General features: G+C 43.7%; 1 protein-coding gene across 1 annotated transcript in view; it reads right to left on the minus strand.

The window, feature by feature from the left end:
• Positions 1 to 2,071: 2,071 nt before the first annotated feature.
• The window catches only part of LOC122788050 (F-box only protein 47-like), a 679,242-nt gene continuing 659,219 nt past the window's right edge, over positions 2,072 to 22,094 (minus strand). The window contains exon 5 of the mRNA XM_044054971.1: positions 2,072 to 2,146. Within this exon, the coding sequence (XP_043910906.1) occupies positions 2,072 to 2,146 (75 nt within the window). The remainder of the gene's footprint in view (positions 2,147 to 22,094) is intronic.

Below are 22,094 nucleotides of genomic sequence, written 5' to 3' on the forward strand. Positions count from 1 at the left end.
GACCAGCTCCGAAAAGACAGGATGATTGGTTCCGAAGGCTGTGGAGCCAATGTTGATGGTTTCTTGGATTTTGACAAATCAGATGAAGAAGTCTTAGTAGACTTGGAAGACTTGGGAGACTGGCTAGATTTATCCTAGTCACTCAAAGCTTCCTGAAAAGAAGATTTTAGAAGTCCTCTGTCAAATCAGTTTTCTTTTCCTTTCATGTAGTTCTCTGCTATAAAAGGAATGGCAAATGGAGCAGCTCTCTTGCAAGTGCAAGGCTCCGAGACAATAAACACAATTTACATGACTGTCACTGACATCTTTTGTCCACACTTTGGACATTTTTTAAACCCAGACTTGGGATTTTTGTCTTTTTATTGGTCAGCCATGTTAACTCCTACAGTATCAAAACTATCTAACTATACACCAACAGACTGTAATATCAAAGAAGAATGCACACACACACAAATTTTAGCAATTTTAAACTACAGTAATTAGCCCTTAAAAAACAAATGGGCTGTATATGAATAAATGTAAGCTAACTATAACTATCTAAACACACTCTCACACAATATCTAACATTTATAGAAGCTTATGAAACACTACAAAGCTATATAAACTATCCTAATATTTTTATAAAGGCACATCAAAGAAGGGAAAGGGAATACTAAAAGCCTATAAAAAAATGAAGGCCAAAGGGAGTATAAGAAAAAGTCAAAAAAGACTAACAATCTATCAAGCTATTAATATTTTAAAGTTTAAAGTTATAACTATCAATCTATAAAAAAGAAAATAGTAATTCTTGAGAAACTATGAAATACTGGCCCGAGGTGTGCTAGGAAAAACTCCGACCTCTTGCAGTGACAAACTAGATCTGAGGTAACTCAAGGTGCATCATGGGATAGGGACTTGGCCTCGAGTTGTCTGAAGACCTCGAGCTTTGTAGTAGGACGACTCGGAGCCGAGGATCGGCTCTGAACCCATCTGTAAGAATGAACGGCGAGATAGAACAACTTCACATATACAGTTTTTCCTCAGAACTATGATAAAGTGGAAGATTTCCCCCAAAAGGATACTTATTAAAGAAGCGCAGCTCCTCAAAGCCAGCAGGGAGAGTGCACTTCAGAGGCAAGAAAATTCTGAAGCTTTGACTCCCTAACCACTGCTTTTATGTAGCTCCCCACAAGCTCCAAACTGGTTAGGACTTATGGATAGTGCCATGAAATTTTAAAAACTGGCTGATGATCAGTTCCTTGGCAGCATATAACCCAAATAGCTTAGGCTGTTGCAAAAGTGACCTAACATAGAACATCCTGAAGTGATGTCTAGATATTATCTGGTCAGGAGCAAACTCTTCAAGCATGTCTTTTTGGATGAAGTTTATGATTTCTTTCCTCACTGCACTCCAATGACAAGGTAGGATGTCTAGAAATGGAAGAGGGTATGATTCAAGAGGGTGTAGTTGAACAAGCTCTTCTACGTGGTACATGAACTGAATTCACAAATAAGATCATATTTACTAGGAAGTCATTATGGATCAATTATATACACAAGAAAAGACACAAAATTAAGTATATGAAGCTCATGTAATGCAACTAATGAAAATAAGCACTACACATAAAAAATATCAGAATGTGAAATGTCCCAGATAAGTATGGTGATTTGTAGCCCTATGGTTCACAGTAGCAGAAGTAAAATCTCATTTGCAAAACCTAGCTGGGATTCTACTATGTTGGTCATTTGGCAAGATACTTACAGCCGATATCTTTTGGATTCCCCAGAAGCAGTTAGTTCAATAAGCACATAATCAGCAATGGGATTTTTTATAAAATAATTTATCCCATTACTGAACTCTCTAAAATTTCTTTCCTTTCTTTGGAGTTGGTGGTTATAAATCAGGCTCCTGAGAGACTTGATGCATGATAAATCCTCAAAGTAGGGGATTAGGGGTGGAACTGCCAAGGGCTACAGCATCTCATACTTCAGCAGCTCAACATATCTCTTTCTGGAGAAGGAATTTTTCTATGTCCTCCTTCATTAACTCTACAGCCCAGATGGGCCATCCTCTGGAGGAGGGAAAGAAGAATCACAGCATTAGTATCCAATTCAGCTGAGAAAGTAAACTATCAGAATGGGCATGGGACTGTTGATCTCCTGTGACCTAGAATAAGGATGGAAAAAGCAACAGATGACTTTTTCTCTTTTTACAGAAAGCCCCTGAAGTGGACAGCTTACATGTTCCTGGAGTAATATCATACATGGAGGGGAACTAACCTTAGATATTGAAACTTCAAGGGCTGAGCATCCAAGTATCAGCAATCTGTTTCACATGTTTAATAGTCAGTACAAAGAACGGTGCCTGTACGGGTCTATATTATAATCTTGTAGGTTTTAAACTTTGAAGCACTAAAGATCGAACTTCAGTGATCGAAGTCTTAAACCATCAAAACAAAAAAAAATACTGTGCCCCCCCACACCCCCTACTTAAATATACCAACTCCGAGAATACACTACATTGAAGTAAACTGAAATCTCCCCCTACAGAGATTTTCCGTTTAAACGTTTGATGTAGTGCATTTTTGCTAATCTCATGTTGACAATATTGTATTCGATATTGTCAGACTTCAAGATTATAATATAGACCCTCCTGTACTACCAACATTTATTCTCTAGACATTTTCATAACAAAAGCCAGAAAACCATCCAGCAAAGGGGAATACAGAAACAGGGGAAGTCACTGGAGATACAGATGGAAGAATTACAATTTCAGGATTTGCACAAGACAGCTATACTGAAAGGATTTCTTATCTGGATATGGAATACACCATCTTCGGACACCATTCTTCCCACAAGTACCAAAGTAGCCTTTCCTAGCCACTTGTTGAGGTAAGGTGCTGGGAAGAACTAGGCAGCAAAAGTTGACATTAGCATGAGCACTGTAGGAGGGAATCCTAACATCATCTGCTTGAACTTGAGTGATTTCAGTATAACAGGCTTGGACCCCTCAGTTATAGACACTTGCCCTCGAGGCAATGCTAATGTCAATGCCATTATTTTCCATTTTTAATTTTGTATGGAGAAGGCTCCCAATATTTCTTCTTTTCTTTCACAATATTTCTAAATGTTTACTCTTAGTAACAGATTTCAAAACTGACACAGCCATATTATTATTATTATTATTATTATAATATTACTGGCACACAAATGATAAAATATGTTTGATATTTGTGATACTGAGAATGCTAGCTTCAGGCATTGAGTCATCAGCATTGTCTTAAGATGATATGCTTGGCTCAAAACACAGACATTTCCAGATGCCTTTGATACATCTCAAAAAGGTTCATAGATTCTTAAGTAGGTGCTAGGCAATCAGTCTATAAACCATGCAAGCCCAGTCAACCCCCCCCCGCCAAAAAAATAGGTTCACTCTATCCCCAAGGGGGTAAGATAAGCCAGACTTGGCAGAAGTTCAGGCTGGCCATCCACTGTTATATGTTTACCTTGAAGGTAGCAAGCGTGATACTCTGTTTGACATGTAGTGTAAGTTTGTTCCAGAAGTGAGGGCTATGATGAGATATGGATCTATCATGCCAACAGGTCTTAATCATCCGGTGATGAAGGTTTCATTCCTTTAACCAGGTATTTGAGGCACCATTTATAATGTGAAGGAATATGAGGTCAAAATGGGTTGGATATTTCATGGTCCAAAAGGCTAGAAACAGATCTCCATGGAATAGTCTATAAAAACTGAGTAAAGAGAGAGGGCTGCCAGCCTGTTCTAATAACTAAGAGTTTTGAAGCCCCTGATGTTTTTAGTTTTTAGTTATGAATCATTGAGGTCTCTCAAGGTAAGTGATGTTTTTAGCCAAATATATGCCAAAAGGTGCCTTATATTCAATAATGGGTCTGATGATGCATGAGTAGAGGGGAATTAAGATTTCTCTGGCTCTAGTGGAGATGACTTTTGGAAATTAGATGAGCCAAATAAAAAGTTTTCTGAACAAATGCTGTACCTAGATCCCATACGACAGACTCTGATTGGAGGGGTGTGTCATCTAAATTGTATGCAAAAATGTTTTGTTGAGGGGTCTAACCCATGTTGGAGTAATTTTGAGTCAGTGGAAGATTAAATAACAGCACCCAGTTTAAAGTTGCCTGTAAATTTACATAATTATAAGCCAGACGTGTTGGCCTGCAGATATGAAAAACAGATGCCAAATAGGAAAGGGCCCAAAACTGAGCACTGTGGTACACCACAGATAACTTTTTTGCTTTCAGAAGCAAGACCTGAGATTTTAACCTCATGTTTTTTCTCAGCCAGCCAGTTAATGGTCAGAATGGAGAAATGATAGGGATCTGAATGGAGAGATGATAAAATCAGCAAGCAAAGGAGAGTAGTATTGCTGGAATTAAATCCATCCTCAAGTCTTCATGAGTACCTTCACCAGGTGGATCCTAGTTTTACAAAATCTCATCATGATGACCCTGATATATAGACTGTATTTTATATAGCATACATCACAAACAAATGGTTAAAAATAAACTAGACATCAAGGTGCACAAATCCTAGGATAACGTTCCAATCCTGATATGCACACTGGTGTCACTGTGGAAAAAATGAGAGTGTGGAATCCTCCAGACACAGAAACATTCCTACAATGGGGATAGGCCAGGCTCAGGGGGAGGATAACCCTTCTGTTGTAGAAGGATGCAGTCGTCCACAAAAAACACAAAAACTGTCATGCCAAAAAAGAGCCATATAGATGGCAGAATGGACCATTGAGGATAAGGAATAAATTATGCAATGTTGCGGTGGTGGTGCTGTGGTAGCATTTTTGCCTCACAGTAAGACATTGTCCTGTTCGATTCTCAGCTAGAGCGATTTCTGTGTGAAGACATGCGCGAATGGGCGTACCTTCATTGAAGGTTGTGCGTTAGGGCCGGCAACTCGGCATGTAAAAATCTACTGCCAATCATTAGCAGACCGGAGTTCCGCTGTGGCGACCCCTAACCGGAAAAAGCCAAAAGACACAACAACTATTATGCAAGAAACTCAGAATTTCCAGATAGAAGATATTCAAAAAGATTAAGAGGGAAATTAGAGGAAAGGAAAATACTTGCACAAGAGAAACTGTCAAAAGCTTCAAACTTCAAATGCAGATTTGTGTTCATTAATAGATCAAATCCTTGAAAAACATTATATAGACCAAGAAAGTTAGGGCTGTTTGGAAAAATAAGCGACAGAGGAAGCATGAAAACATAAAGAAAAAAATCTAGAGATTTTTTGAAAGGTCTAAAAAAGAAACACAGAAATGAGAAAGAGAGAAATCTGATATGGTGTAAAATTTATGCAAAGGAGAAAGCCAAACTAATAAATATAAAAAGCAGCTCCAAAGATATTTGAAGAGAAATACAGACAAAGGTACGCAGATATGGAAAATTTCACAATACAAAAAAATAAGATCACAAAGGGGGAACAGAGAACAGAAGATGAGTAAAGCAAAAATTAAACAAATAGAAGCCAAAGTTAAGGAATACTTGCAAAGTGAAAGAGTTACAGTAGAAAGTCTAACAGGTTATTTCACAGCATGATGGAACAATAAGTCCCCAAAGTAAGGAGAAACAGCTAGAGCAGAAGACATCTGAAAAAGAAGTATGGACATGGGGGAAAAAAGAGATTTAATATTGTGCAATATTTATGCAAAGGAGAAAGGAAAACCAATTAATACAAAAAAGTACTACCAAAGATAAATGAAGAGAAATACAGGCAAATGCATCTGAATATGGAAAATTTTACAAAACAAAAAATAAGAAAACAATGGGAGAAAGTAGAAAAGGGGATTAGTAATGGAAAAGTTAAATAAGTAGAAAAAAAGAAGTTAAGTACTCACCATAACGTACCATATGTGTTGTCCATCTTTGTCTTCATTCTTACTAGGTTGGGTTTGGATCCGATCCTCGGAGCAGTCTTGGCCTCATATTCAAGTTTGAGGTCCTCTGCCAGCTCATGGCTCTACTCCCTATCCCAGCATTCACTGGAACCATCCCCAGATCTTGTTTGCCCTAAATATATAGAAGTATGCCTAAACTCCAAAGAAGGATTCAGAGACTGATGAAGAAGGGCACAGCTCAAGGTAATCCAATCTGAATAGACCTGGTATTCTAGGAGTAAAAGAAAGGGAAAGGGGAAGGAGGGTGGAATATAAGAATGAAGGCAAAGATGGACAACACACATGGAACATTATGGTGAGTACATAACTTCTTTTTGTGATGTTGTCCTATCTCGCGTTCATTCCTACTAGGTTGGGACAGCATCTTTGCTCTATGTACTTACCATAACGTTCCATGTTAGTTGTCTTCTTCTCGCCTTCTTTCTTGCTAGATGGGTTCGGAGCAGAACCTCGGCTCCGACTCGGCCTATTACTAAAGCTCGAGAGCTATTTTTACCGGCTCGAGGCTATCCTATGTCCCATAATGCTAGGCATGATATACCCAGATCTCGTTTGATAGCTAACACTATGGACATACATGTCCCCACCATGACAGAGAATATATATAAAAAAAAAAAAAAAAAAAAATATATATATATATATATATATATATATATATATATATATATATATATATGTATCTACCTCTATATATCTAAGTATATAAAACTCTTACAAGAGTTACCAAGAAAGGGAAGAGAGGTAGCTAAGGAGATAACTCTCATGATAACACATCTCAGAAGATACTCTCTGTCTTGCCAGGCTAGGGGGATGGAGGGTGGGACGTAAGAAAGAAGGCGAGAAGAAGACAACTAACATGGAACGTTATGGTAAGTACATAACTTCTCAATGTTAAGTTGTCAATCTCGCCTTCATTCTTGCTGGATGGGACAGCGTCCCTAGCACCTTAGTCCTGGGTGACTCAATGGAACAAACTCTTGAGTACAGTGGAACCAAAATCAGCACTACTTCTAGAGGTCATGTCCAGCTTGTAATGAGAAACGAAGGTATGAGGAGAGGCCCATGTGGCCGCTGCACAAATGGAATCCATTGGCAATCTTGCCTGAAAGGCTACTGAAGAAGCTAATGCTCTGGTTGAATGAGCTCTGGGCTTAATAGGGAGCTCTTTATGCCACAATTGGTAAATCAACATGATAACAGAGGTCAACCACCTGGACAAGGTTTCTTTGGAAACTGGCAGGCCCTGCTTCCCTTCCGCGTAAGACAGGAAGAGCTGTTCTGATTTCCTTGTCTGCTTGGTTCTATCCAGGTAGAAGCGTAATTGACGATGAACGTCTAAACAATGTAACTTCCGTTCAGACCTATTGGTATAAAGTGGGAAGAAAACAGGAAGATCGATGGTCTGATTCAGATTTTTTTCAGAGAGTACTTTGGGTAAAAAGGACGGATTAGTCCTACGTGACACTCTATCTTTGTGAAAAACAAGGTAAGGAGGACGAACACAAAGGGCTTGAAGTTCCAATACCCTTCTCGCTGAAGTGATGGCTACTAAAAACAGAGTTTTCCAAGAGAACAACTTTAACGAACAGGAAGGCTCAAAGGGAGGGAGAATTAAAGATGACAGCGCCAAATTTAGGTCCCATGGTGGGGGAGGATCTTTTACCGGGGGCCTAAGTAAGAGGGTTCCTTTTAAAAAGGCTTTACAAAGTTTCTGTGACATAATGCTGGTCTCAGACAATCCAACATGAAAATTCGCAATAGCTGCCAGCTGAACTCTGATGGTGGCTGAAGAAGAACCCATTTGAAAAAGTTCTGCCAAAAACTCTAAAACTGAATGGACAGGAGCTGTAAAAGGGTCAACTTGTTTCTCCCCTGCCCAAACAGAGAAACACTTCCATTTGCTAGCATGTCTTTATGGTAGTAGACTTGTGCGAAGTGAGGATGATGTCACGAACTGAATGAGAGATTGAGGGAAGCCTGGCTAGGGTTGGAAGTGGAGCAACCAAGCTGTGAGGTTGAGAGATTGGAGAGATTGTTGTAGCCCGCCCGACTGATGTGTCAGAAGATCTGGCGCTGGGTCCAGGTGCCAGGGCTGATCTAGTAGATGACGTTGCAGGAACGGAAACCAAATTTGTCGAGGCCAGTAAGGGGCAACAAGGATCATTCTGGATCTCAAAACAGTTGCTTTCTGGATTAACTGAGTAATTAAGGGAAAGGGGGGAAAAGCATACAGAAGACCCCAGAGCCAATCGTGGACTAGAGCATCTCTGGGGGGAAGACCTGGGAGAGGGAAGAGGGTGAAGAAGTCTGGGCACTTGCTGTTTTGAGGGGTTGCAAAAAGATCACAGCAAGGCTGACCCCACCTTCTGAAAATTTTTTCCGCTACTAGCTGGTTAAGAGACCACTCGTGGGGCATGAGAATGGCTCTGCTCAGCCTGTCCGCTATGACGTTGGACTTCCCGAGGATATGTGTTGTTACCAGAAACCGTTGAGAAGAGATCGCCCACTGCCAAAGTCTGAGTGCTTCTCGACATAGGGGGTAGGACCTGGCTCCGCCCTGCTTGTTGATGTACCACACTACAGACATATTGTCTGTCTGAATTGCAATAGTCCCGGTGGGTAGAGAGTCTTGAAGGGCCTGCGACGCTAAAAGTACCGCTCTCATTTCCAAGACATTTATGTGCAGGTGGCCTTCGAAAGGTTGCCATGTGCCCTGGACTGTCCTGCCCTGAAAATGCCCCCCCCACCCGATCAGGGAGGCATCCATTGTCACAGTAGCCACAGGAGGAGGAAGGACAAAAGGTCTGCCCTGAAGAACCTGAAGGGAGACCATCCACCACGAGAGGTGCCTTTTGCATGACTGAGTGATTAGAATGCTGTGCGACATTGGAAGCTGTTGAAAGGACCACTGGGAAAACAGCATCCATTGCAGGATCCGCATGTGAAAGTGAGCTAGGGGGAGTAATGTGATGGCTGCTGCCATGCGACCTAGGTTTTTTAGTACGAATCTGGTCTGGACTCTGCTCTCTTGTAGTAGGACTTGAACATGATCGCGAATGTCTGAAATCCTTTGTACAGGCAGTTTTGCTGACAGTTCCACGGTGTTTAAGACAGTGCCTATGAAGGTAATAGATTGACAAGGCGACAAGGCAGACTTTTAGGAGTTTATAGAGATACCTAGCTTGTTGCAAATTTGGAGGGCATAATCTCTGGAATGGAGTAGCTGATGCTTGGTGGTGGCAGTAAGGAGCCAGTTGTCTAAGTATGGAAACACCTGTAATCCTTGTCGTCTCAGGTGAGCCGCAACCACTGCCATGTATTTGGTAAACACCCTGGGGGCTGTGGTGAGACCAAAGGGCAGGGCTCTGAATTGGTAGTGACTGGCTCCCAGCCGGAAGCGGAGAAACCTCCTGGAGCACCTGTTCATTTTGATATGATAGTACGCATCCTGAAGGTCTATAGAGCACATCCAACTGTCCTGACCCAGGAAGGGTAGAATGGACTGAAGCATGACCATCTGGAATTTCATCCTTTGAACAGACTTGTTCAGCCTGCTGAGATCCAAAATAGGTCTTCAATCCCCTGTCTTTTTTGGTACCAAAAAGAACTTGGAGTAGACTCCGGATCCTTGCTGGTCTTCTGGGACTGGCTGGATGGCTTTTTTTTCTTGCAGCTTTGAAAGTGCTGCTTGATCCCTCAGACCGGGTGGAACATCTGGAAGGGGCCCTTTTGGCTGTTGTGGGGCATGAATAAAGGGAATTTTGTAACCCTCGGATATGATCGACCGTACCCAAGTGTCTTGCGTGAGGGAATGCCAGGCTTCTGGGTACAGTGATAATCTTCCCCCGACTGCCTCCGAAGATGGACAGTCGGGCAGCTCCTCAGGGGTGCTGGAAGGGTTTGTCAGAGAAGGATTCTCTGCTACCCTGATTCTGCGGACCCCCCCCCGCCCCTCGGGTGGCATCTATTATTGTTCCCTCCTCTGCCTCTGGAGGGAAGCTCACCACGTGTGTCAGGCAGTACTCCCTGAGGTTTGCAGAACCACATTTTCCCACTCTTCTGACCCTTAGGGTATGGTCTAGAAGGGGTAGAAAAATGGACTCCTACGGCAGAGAGAGTCTTGCCTTCCTGCTCGCACCTGGTCAATGTATCTTTCACTTGAGGTCCAAACAAGGCAGAACCAGCAAAGGGAGTGTTAGTGAAGGACGCCTTGAAGGGGTCGGCAAAATTGCAAAGCCGCATCCAGGCATGTCTCCTTAGAGCAACGCCCGTGCCTGCAGCCCTACTCGCTCCATCGGCTGCATAGGAAATGAGCCGCATGGAAGAGTTGACAATAGAGTTCAGGGTCCCCAGCTGGGAGTTGATCTTTTCCTGAGACCCCACAGCTGATGGGTCCTGTAAGGTATCACCCAGTTCTTTGAGAAGGTCTCTCTGGAGACGGGTGAAATGGCACAAATAATTCAGCGACCACATAGCAAAGGTCGCTGAAGAAAACATCCGCTTACCATACCTGTCCATAGTCCTAGATTCCTTATTAGGAGGATGGACAGGTACTGAAGGGTCAGCCAACTCCTTTTTAGTGGCCGCCACCACCACCATGGTATTAACAGGGATGCCCTTAATTAGAAACTGCTTGTCAGAAGGGGCTGTAATAAATTTTGTAGGCCTCCAGGGAGTTGGTTCCATAGTATCCGGAGCCGTCCATGCCTTTCGAGCCACCACATCCATGAGTGGATCGAAAGGCGGAGACACCCAGGAGGTGGAAGGGCGAGAACCGAATGCATCCAGGTACACCAACTCATCCTCAGAAGGGTTAAGGGCAGACCAGTTTCCCCTCTGCTTAAGAATCTCCAGGATGTCAGAAAATGAGACATCCTCAGAGGGGGACCTTGGGGACCCTTCTGACTCATCCAAGTTGGTGTCCGACGTGACTGACTCAGGGGAGTCTACATGCTTCCTCTTATATTTTTTCTTTTGAGGGGGCTCCCCTGAAGGATCAGGGGAGGCCTCGGAAGAGGAGGATACACCCAATGGGGCTACCTGTAGCATCGGTTATCCACGCTCGGGATCGGAAGGGCAGATAGAGACTGAAGCAGGCACCATAGAGGGAGGAGCCGAAGGAGCCAACCGTGGAGCAGGCACAGGGGCCAGCACACTCCTCATGACCTCAAAGGCGCCCCTATCAGGCAGGGAAGGGGGTCCCCACTCCAAAGAGACAAGGGCCCCTCCCGGCACCGAGAGGGATGGCTCAGAGGCCGATGTCGGGGCCGAACTCACCTGCGCCGAGGCTCCAAGAGGGAGAATGGGGTCGGACAAGGGTCCGATGCCACTCGCCCCCTCGGAACCGACGAGGGAGTCCTGGCACCCGGATCCCTCCAAGGATGGAACCAAGGAAGAGATCGGAGCTGATGAGGGAGCCGAAAGGAGTGGTATCGGCTCCGACGTGCCGAGGGTCATGACCTCTACGATCTCCGGCTCCGAATTCAAAGGAAGAGTCGGAGGAGAAATCGAAGAGGGAATAGTGATAGCCACTGCCTGATGAGGAGGGCTATGCAACATTTGGGCTAGTGCCTGCGACTTAAGAAGTCTGCTAACCACCCTCTCGAGGTCATGGTCCGACAGCCTGGAAGACCGAGAGGAATGGGACCTGTGACTCCGCTCCGATAACAAGGGAGACTTCGGAGCCGAATGGACAGATTCCAGGGAAGGAGACCTGGAACGCTTTCTGCTCGAAGACGGCTCTGACAGCAGGGTTGGAGTCGACCGAGGCCTTGAATCATCGGTTCCGGCCGGAACCGATGCAGTGGTAGTAGTAGTAGTAGTAGTGCCGCTCGGCAACGGCTCCGAACATGGAGCCGATGGTTTGGCGGGCTTGGAAGGTTTACCCGACGAAGGCTTAGCCAGGGAACCTTCAGGCTTCAACAAGCCTCTCAAAATAAGTTTGTTTCTGTGTTACTGCAGGACTCTTGGACTGAACGCATGACAGACAGAACAAGAGTCCTGCAGGTGCAAAGGGCCCAAGCAATATGCACAAGAAGTGTGACCATCTGTCAGAGACATCTTCTGACAGCACGAGTCACACTTTTTGAAGCCCGAGACCTTGGTGTCTTTCGACATCCTGAAACAAGGATGATGGGCAGAAAAAGACAAATCCTAGTCACAATCAGCCAAAACACACACACAAAAAGCTTATAACAGACCAAAAACCCAACACTTTTTAACACAAATTAACTAGGCGCACACATACATCTACTACAGAACTGTATAGAAGAAGTTTAGCCAAAGGCCTAACTATTTAAGTGAGGGGAAAACTGAAGAAAAAAACTACCTAAGAGGGGATTCTAAACAGGGATCTATAGGGTAGTAACTAGGAATAACTATCGCTAAGATTATAACCCAAAAAGCTGACTAAATACAAGAAAAAGATTAATACAACCTGGAGCCGGCAAAAAGACGCAACCTCGTAGCTGAAGTGGCAAACGAGATCTGGGTATATCACGCCTAGCATTATGGGACATAGGATAGCCTCGAGCTGGTAAAAATAGGTCTCGAGCTTTAGTAATAGGCTGAGTTGGAGCCGAGGTTTGGCTCCGAACCCATCCAGCAAGAATGAAGGCGAGACTGACAACTTAACATTGGGCCTTAACTTTTTTCGTGAGTTCTTTATTTTGAGACTTGCAAATAAAAGTTATACAATCTGAAAGCCACTTAGAAAGTGTAACTTTAGAGACAAGGATCCCTTCTTTGAATCTGAAAAAGAAACAAATAACTGATCAGATTTTTGGAATTTAGCGGTTCTATGTAGGTAAAAACATAACTGTCTATATACATCTGTACTCTGACCCGCGGTGGTGGTGCTGCAGTAGCGTTGTCGCCTCACAGTAAGATGCTGTCCGGTTCGATTCTCAGTTACAGCGTCTTCTGCGTGGAGACATGCATGAATGGGAGTACCTTTGTTGAAGGTTGTGCATCAGGGCTGGTAACTCGGCACGTAAAATCAACTACCAATCATTAGCGGACCGGAGTTCTGCTGTGGTGACCCCTAACCGGGAAAAACCGAAAGACATAAACAGATGTAACATGTACTCTGCCTTGTTTTGATAATTTGGGAAGAAAACCGGTAACTCAATACTTTGATTCAAATTTGTCTCTGAAACCACCTAAGATAAAAAGGAGGGGTTAGTTTGCAAAGACACCCTGTCTCTATGGAAGAGCAAATAAGAGGGCTTTATGGACAATGCTTGCAACTCTGACACCCTTTTGGCAGAGGTGATTGCTACCAAGAAAATGGTTTTCCAAGACAAAAGCTTTAATTTGCAAGATGATGCTTGTTTGAAGGGAGGAACAATTATATGAGATAAAACAAAATTTAGTTCCCCTGGCACTGGAGGGTCTCTGATAGGCGGACTTAACAACATAGTACCTTTCAGAAAGGCTTTGCATAGCTTATGAGACATTATATTAGAGCCAGAGTCTCCCAAATGAAAGTTCGAGATCGCTGCTAGCTGAACCCTAATAGTAGCTGCAGCTGTACCCTCATTGAAAAGTTTTGCTAGAAGGTCCAGAATGAAACTATTAGGAGCAGAAAAGGGGTTAATATGGTTATTGGTAGCCCATAAACAGAATATTTTCCATTTGCTTTTATAAATCTTCCTCATTGAAGCATTATGAGAAGAAATTAGAATGTGTTTAACTCAAGAAGAGGGGGTTGGAAACCTGGCTATTGCTGGAATTGGAGCAGCCACACTGTCAGTTTGAGGGTCTGAAGGGATGGGTGGAGCATTCCTGACACATGATTCAGAAGGTCCAGAACTGGATCCAGAACCCATGGCTGCTCCCAAAGTTGATGCCACAGGAAGGGGAACCAGATATGGCGAGGCCATAATGGAGCAATGAGTATCAAGTCACTTTCCAAACAACTGACTATCTGAAGCACTTTGGGAATTAGTGAAAAAGGGGGGGAAGGCATTGAGGAGACCCAGGGGCCAATCGTGTACAAGTGCATCCCTTGGTGATTCCCCCAGAGGGGGGATGAGGGCAAAGTAGCTGCTCCATTTGCTGTTCATGGATGCCACAAACAGGTCGCGGCAAATCTGGCCCCATTTTCAGAAAATTTCTTCCACTACTTCTTGTTTCAGGGACCACTCAGGCATAAGAATCACTCTGCTGAGTCTGTCCGCTATGATGTTGGATTTCCCTGGGATGTGCATTGCTATCAGAAAACATTGGGAAGAAGTTGCCCACTGCCATACTCTCGGGGCCTCTCAACAAAGGGGGTAAGATCTGGTCCTTCCTTGTTTGTTTATATACCATATGACTGAAATGTTGTCTGTCTGGATTGCAATGGTTCCTAGGGGGAGAGAGTCCTTGAATGCTGGAAATGCTAAAAGCACCACTCTCATCTCTAGAACATTGATGTGCAAGTGTGCCTTGAGATTCTGCCAGGTGCCTTGGACCGTCTTTCCTAGATAATGCCCCCCCCAACCTATCTGGGAGGTGTCTGTGTTCACTGTGGCCACTGGTTAGGACTGAACAAATGGTCGACCTAGAGTCACTTGAGTGGAGTATAGCCACCATTGAAGATACTGCTTATAAGTTTATGTTATGATTATTTTGTAAGACATCGACAGTTCTTGCATCAACCACCGAGTGGATAGCAACCACTGAAGAATCCTCATATATAGACGTGCTAGTGGTACCAAAGCTATTGCTGCTGCCATGATCTCAAGAGCTTTGAGGACTATCCTCGCTGGGGCTTTCTTTCTTCTTAAAAGATATCTCACCTGGTACCTTAGACATTGGACCCTTTCTGGTGGAAGTCTCAACATCATTTGTGTTGAGTCTAATTCTGCCCCTTTGAAAACCACATGCTGAGAAGGTCCTAATGCAGATTTTTCATAGTTTATGGTAATCCCTACGTGAGAGCAGAGTTGCAAGGTTGTATTTCTGGCCTTGATTAGCAGATGCCTGGTTGTGGTGGTTAAGAGACAGTCGTCTAAGTATGGAAACACCCAGAATCCTAGTAATTTCAAGTGAGCCGCTACTACTGACATACATTAAGTGAACACTCTGGGGGCTGTAGTGAGGCCAAAGGGCAGAGCTTGAAACTGGTAGTGACTGGCTCCCAGCCAAAAGCACAAGTGTCTCCTGGATTCCCTGTCCATTTTTATGTGATAATATGCATCCTGGAGATCTATAGAGCACATCCAATCATCTTTTCCCAAGAATGGGAGTATTGACTGCAGTGTCACTAACCGGAACTTGCTCTTCTTTACTGATTTGTTTAGAACACTGAGATCCAGAATTAGTCTCCAGTCCCCTATTTTCTTTGGAACTAAAAAGAAACTTGAGTAAGTTCCAAACCCTACTTGGTCTGTGAGGACTTCTTGGATGACTTTTTTGTCTAGCAACTTTTGAGTTTCTAGAGTTGCCTGTTCCTTTTGAGTGGGTGGAATGTTTGGAACTTTTTTCATCTTTGGGACAAGAAGGGAGAACGAAATGATGTAACCTCTGTATATGATGCTTTGTACCAATTTGCATTTTGTTATTTGTCGTCAGCCTTCTGGGTACAAGGATAAGTGACCCCGACTGCCTCCACAGCTGGACAGTCGGGCCTCCTTTCAAGAGTTCTGAAAGGGCCTATCAAAGAAGGATTCTCTGTTGCCCTGATTTTGTGGACCCCCTCTGTTCCGAGGTCAGCGTCTTCCATTATTATTTCCCCCTCTGCCTCTGGGTGAAGTTTCACCATGTGTGTCCCGAAAAGAGAAAAGATCTCTGTGATTTTCAGAAGCACATCTTATCACTATCTCTCTGACCTTTGAGATAAGGTCTAGTAGGCATAGAAAAATGGACTCCTATGGCAGACAGTGTCTTTCCTTCCTGTTCATACCTGGTCAGTGAATCCTTTACCTTAGGCCCAAACAAAGACGAGCCATCAAATGGGGCATTTACAAAGAAAGACTTAAAGGGTTCTGAGAAGTCACATAAGCACATCCAAGAATGTCTCCTTAGGGAAATTCCAGAACCTGCTGCTCTACTCGATCCAACAGCTGCACAGGATATAAGCCTCATGGACACATTAACAACTGAATTTAAGGTAGTGAGCTGAGAGGATACTTTGTCAGTAATCCTTTCAACTACAAAACCTTGGAGGGTATCTCTAGCTCTTTCAGGAGATCCCTCTGCACTCTCATGAAATGGGTAAGATAGTTTAGCAATCTAAGTTTCATAGTTTCATAGTTTCATAGATTAGTACTAGGCTAACTGCCCTTATGAGCCATTTTAAGCCTAGCCAATTATCCCTTGTATAACTCAAACCTTGCACCTTGAGTTTGTAAGACAAACACCTTAACCATTAGGCCACCCTCCCAACTCCCTTGAGTTAAGAGAAAATGCCGCTGAGGAAAAGATGTGCTTTCCATATCTGTCCATGTCCTGGACTCCTTATTCAGGGGATGGACAGAAGAAGATGTCTCTGAGAGTTCCTTCTTAGTGGCCACCACCATGACCATGGCATTGACTGGGACTCCTTTTGTTAAAAAATATTTGTCGGAGGGAGCTGTGATAAATTTGTTTGGCCTCCTAAGAAAAGGTTCCATGGAATCTGAGGACTCCCACGCCTTTCAAGAAACCAGGTCCAGAAGCTCATTGAAAGGCGGAGACACCCAAAAGGTGGAAGGGTGAGACTCAAAGACGTTCAGGTATACAGACTCCTCCACTGAAGGGTTAGAGGACTTTCAGCCACCTCTTTGTTTAAGCATTTCCATGGTTTCTCCAAAGGAGACATCATCAGGAGGCAACCGTGGGGGTCCTTTGACATCATTGCGGTTCGCATCAGAAGTGACGGACTCCTCTGGGGAGTCTAAGTGCTTCCTCTTGCACAGCCTCTTCCGAGGGACCTCCTCAGAAGGGTACTCTGGGAAGGTTTCAGAAGAGTTAGGGGTGCCTTGTGGGGCATCCTGAGGCCTAGGGTCTCTGCGTCCCTGTGAATGCAAGGGTAAAGAGGCAGGCACCGGTGCTCTGGAGGGAGGCATATCTGGAGAGGACTGCGGACCTGTCTGTGGAGACAGCATCCCCTCCTCATAACCTCAAAAGCCTCCTGACCCTGATCTGAGGATATCCCTGGATCCGAAGAAGCTGAAGGAACCCCCTGAACCAAAGATGATGGACCTGAGGCAGAGGTAGGAGCCAAACTCACCCAAGCCAAGGTTCCGAGAGGCATAGTCGGATCCAACAGCTGTCCAATCTGACTCACCTCCCCGGACCCGAACAGAGAGTGTCAGCTCCTAGACTCCTCCAGCTCCGATGGAGTTGAGGATGTCCGAGCCATGGGTGGATCCATGGAACCTGTGGTGGGTCTCAGATCCAACAGTTCCACTAATACCAACTCTGGAGCTTTTGACTCCGAAGACAGAGGTTGGACTGGAGGAGGACATTGTGCCAGAGGAGACGGATATCATAGGATCCAAAGCCCTGAAGGTTGGATCCAACAGTAATTTCGCCAGCGCCAATGTCTGTAAGAGCTTCTGTACCACCCGATCCATGTCATCATCAGAAAGACTCCTAGAAGACCAGGTCGAGAAGGTGGGAAATTTAGTCTTTTGAAAAATGTGAGATCTCAAAATAGGGGAGACAGGCTCCAAGGTTGGAGACTGTCTCCTTAGTTCAAACTCCACTGGCACCGAGCAAGAAGGTGTCAGAGCTGATGGAGCTTTTACTGATACAGTAACCCTCCCATCTGAGAAGTACAGTCTGGATATTTTGTATGCCGGATCCAAAGAAGTAGATGGGGAAGGTCTTTTTACAGATTTTTTCTGATTTGTCAGATTTAACAGGATACTTATCTGATCTAGATGAACCCATACCTTCTTCCAGTGCCTCTGAGAAGGGGGTTTTAAGACCTTTTATGATCAACTTATTTTTCCTGTCCAGGAAGGTTCTATGATTAAATGAATGGCAAATGCAGCATGACTCCTGGAGATGGATGGCCCCATGACAATAAACACAAAGGGTGTGTTTATCACTAAGGGGCATCTTTTTGCTACTTTTTTTTACACTTTTTAAAGCCCATTGGCTTAGATTCCTTAACTGACATTTTAAAGGTCAAGAACAACAACAACAAAACACTGCAAAAGTTTTTTTTTTTTTTTTTTTTTAGGCTGGACCCTGTTTCAAGCTATTGAAAACACAGCACATAACAAGACTAAACCCTCTGACTTAAATGGGCCCTGACACAGAACACACAGGTTAGAAAAAAGACTAAGTTCTCTAACTTAAACAGACCCTGTTACAATTCTCTAAGTTAAACAAACTGTAACACTACAACGACACTGCACTAAAAAGACAAACTGGGAATGAAAACAGCAAGAACACTAGGGTTAAAGCCCTCTAACTAAAAATGGGCTGTTTAACAGTTCTCTAATTGAAACGAACTATTACAGTAATAGGGCAACTACAGAATATCAGAAGCCGGGAAGGGAAATCCAAAGCCTAGTGAATAAATGACGGCCAAAGTCAGAAAAACAGCTCAGTGCGAAAATTATCAAGTCACAAGAATTTACACTCAGCTATAAAAGCTAAAATATCTAATTATCCAAAGAGTTATAGCAAAAGGTAATCAAAAAGACTGTACTTAGCCAGAGCTAGCAGATGAATGCTCGATCTTGTTTAGCAGCAAATGGGATCTGGGGATAGTTCCAGTGCATGCTGGGATAAGTAGCAGAGCCATGAGCTGGCAGAGGACCTCGAGCTTGAAAATGAGGCTGAGACGGATCCGGGGATCAGAACCGAACCCAGCCTAGTAAGAATGAAGACGAGATAGGACATCACATCGATAGTTATGTACTTACTATGATAACATCCATGTTGTCTGTCTCCATCTGGGTCAACTTGTGGGTCCTTGGCTCTGAATCAGATCCAACACTGGGTAATTCCATTGTCTTTAAACTCACTTGACTCCACCACCCTTATCCACAACTCCCTGCTCCTCACCCTAATTCTCAGATCGCATTTGCCCCATGACAACCACTTTCAATATAAATACTAAAAGGTTCCTCAACAAAGGAGGATGCAGGACTCCAGAAATAAGGAACAGATGACCTCCACTGTCTGGTCATCACAGAAGGGAAAGTTCACCATACCAAACAAAGGCAGGGGCAGGAGGGGGAGAAAGGTAAATCAGATGGAGACAGACAACACAGGTCTATCATTATGGTTAAGTACATAACTTTCATATCAAATGTTGTCTACTCCATCTGGCTTCAACCTGTGGGAAAGAGTCACCAGCCATGAAAAATGTATCAGGAGGAGCTAAAAAAGGCTATTCCACAACAAAGTGGAGCCAAAGAAAGCCCTGGATCTAGACTGAATATCCAGCTTATAAAGTGACACAAAAGTGTGGTAACTCAGCCAAGTAGCAGCTGCACAAATAGAATCCATTGTTACTCTAAAACTAAGGCTGTAGAAGTAGCCACTGCCCCTTGTCGAATGACTCTTAGAAGTGTGGGAGAGTCTCACCTTTCAAAGAATATGCAAACAACATACAATCTGACAGCCAGTTGCATAAAATCAGAGCCAAGTGAGCCCAGCCTGGATTTTGAAAATGAGACAAATAAATGACTAGATTTTCTGAAAGCTTTGTCATGGTCCAAATAAAATCTCAGTTGCCTATGGGCATCTAAACAAAAGGTATTAACTTTTATTTTAAATTAGGAAAAGAAAAACAGGAACATGAATAGAACTACTAAAGTTATTCTCTGAGGCTACTTTTGACAGAAAAGAAGGGGTCATAAGAGAAAAGGAGAAGAATCAAGAGCTTGCAATTCCAAAAACCTCTTGGTGGAAGTAACCACCACAAAAAAAAAGAAATTATGTACCTACCATAATGTTCCATGTGTGTTGTCTATCCCTGCCTTTATTCTCACTTGTGGGCCGGATCCGATCCACTGGGATCCATCTTAGCCTTTTACAAAAACTAGAGGCCTTCAGCAAAGCCCGTGGGCATTCTACCTTACCCATAATGCAGTTCCCTATATCCCTCAGATCTTGTTTGCCCATGGTAAATAATATTATAAACAAAGCTATTCATAGTTTAAAAGGATAGCAGTTTCTGTGGCTACAGAGTCTAATTATACCTAATTAGTACTACCCGGTCACCAAGGAGCATAGGCAGGGGGTATGGTGGGTGGGTTGTGAGAATAAAGACGGAGATGGACACCACACATGGAATGTTATGATAAGTACATCATTTCTTTATGTGATGTTGTAAATCTCACCTTTATTCTTACTTGTGGGACCCTTTCCCAGGTACCTGATTCTTGGGTGTCTAATGGGGGAATATTCCTCAGAACCATAGAACCAAATGATACTCTACTCCTGGAGGCCAAATCTACTTTGTAATGACTGATAAAGGTATGAGGTTTTCCCCATGTGGCTGCAGCACAGATATTTCCCAGAGACAGCCTAGCTTGGAAAACTGCAGAAGTAGCTATCACTCTGGTAGAATGAGCTTTGACAGGTGCAGAGAGTTTTGTTTTTAGAATTGTAAATAAAGGAAATACATTCAAAAAGCCATTTGGATAAGGTAACCTTAGATACTGGTAGGCCTTTTCTGTTGTTAGAATAAGAAATAAATACCTGATCTGATTATCTGAGCTCTGCAGTTCTGTGTATATAAATGTAACTGTCTATGAACTTTGAGTAAGTTCCGAATCCTCTCTGATCTGCAGGGACTTCCTGGATGACTCTTTTTCTTAGCAACTTTTGAATTTCTAAGATTGCTTGCTCGTTTTGACTGGATGGAATGTCTGGAACTGTTTTGTTTATGGGAGTGGGGAGGGAAAAGGGAAAGATGTAACCCCTGGATATTATGTCCTGCACCCATTTGTCATCTGTTATTTTTAGCCAGATATCAAGGTGCAGAGACAATCGTTCCCGACTGCCTCCAGAGGTGGACAATCGGGCACCCCTTCAGGAGTGCTGAAAGGACTTAACAAAGAAAGATTCTCTGGAGCTCTGATTCTGTGGGCCTCCTTTGCTGCGAGGGTGGCGTTTCCAATTATTGTCCCCCCCTTCTGCCTCTTGGGAAACCTTCATCCCGTGTGTCTTGGAAATATCTTTGTGATTTTTTTGAACCACATCTTTCCACTACCTCCCTGACTTTTTGGGGAAAGGGTCTGGTGGGTGTGGAAAAACGTACTCCAACAGCAGATAAGATCTTGCTTTCCTGTTCACACCTGGTGAGCATCTCTTTTACCTTGGAACCAAAAAGAGAAGAACCATCAAAGGGGGCACTGATGAAGGAAGACTTGAAGGGCTCTGCGAAATTGCAAAGACACATCCAGGCCTGCCTCTTAAAAGAGATGCCTGAACCCACTGCCCTACTCATTCCATCTGCTACATATGAGATGAGCCTCATGGAAGAGTTTACAACCAAGTTTAGGGTGGCAAGCTGAGCAGTCACCTTATCTGCCACCGCATCAGCTACAGCTCCTTGGAGGGAGTCTGTCAGTTCTTTTAACAGGTCCCTCTGTAATCTAGTAAAATAAGTTAAGTAGTTCAACGATCATAAAGCAAAGGTCGCTGATGAAAAGAAGTGCTTCCCATACCTATCCATGGTCCTAGAATCCTTATTTGGGGGATGGATAGAGGAATTGATCTCAGATAGTTCCCTTTTAGTGGACGCTGCCACGACCATGACATCAACTCCTACACCTTCGGTAAGAATGGTAAGAAAAGTCTTCTCCTTAGGGGCAGTGATATACTTATTTGGCCTCCTAGGAGTCAGCTCTATGGAATCTGGGGTCTCCCAAGCCTTCCAAGAGATTAAATTTATAAACTCATTGGAAGGGGGAGGGTCACCCAACAGGTGGAAGGGTGAGGCCCAAAAGCCTTCAGGTACACTGACTCCTCAGCTGAAGGAGTTGTGAATGAACTGCCAGTCACCTCTCTGTTTTAACAATTCCAGGATGTCTATGAAGGAGACATCATCAGGAGGTAACCGTAGGGACTCTTCTACATCATCAAGGTCATTATCAGATGTGATTGATTTCTCTGGGGAATCAAGATGCTTCCTCTTGCAAGTCCTCTTTCAAGGGACTTCCTCAGTGGGATAATCTGGGAAAGTTTCAAAAGAGGGGGAGTCCCTTGCTGGACATCCTG

Source organism: Protopterus annectens, chromosome 13.part0, assembly GCF_019279795.1.
Source record: "Protopterus annectens isolate FY-2018-M chromosome 13.part0, PAN1.0, whole genome shotgun sequence".
Lineage (NCBI taxonomy): Eukaryota > Metazoa > Chordata > Ceratodontiformes > Protopteridae > Protopterus > Protopterus annectens.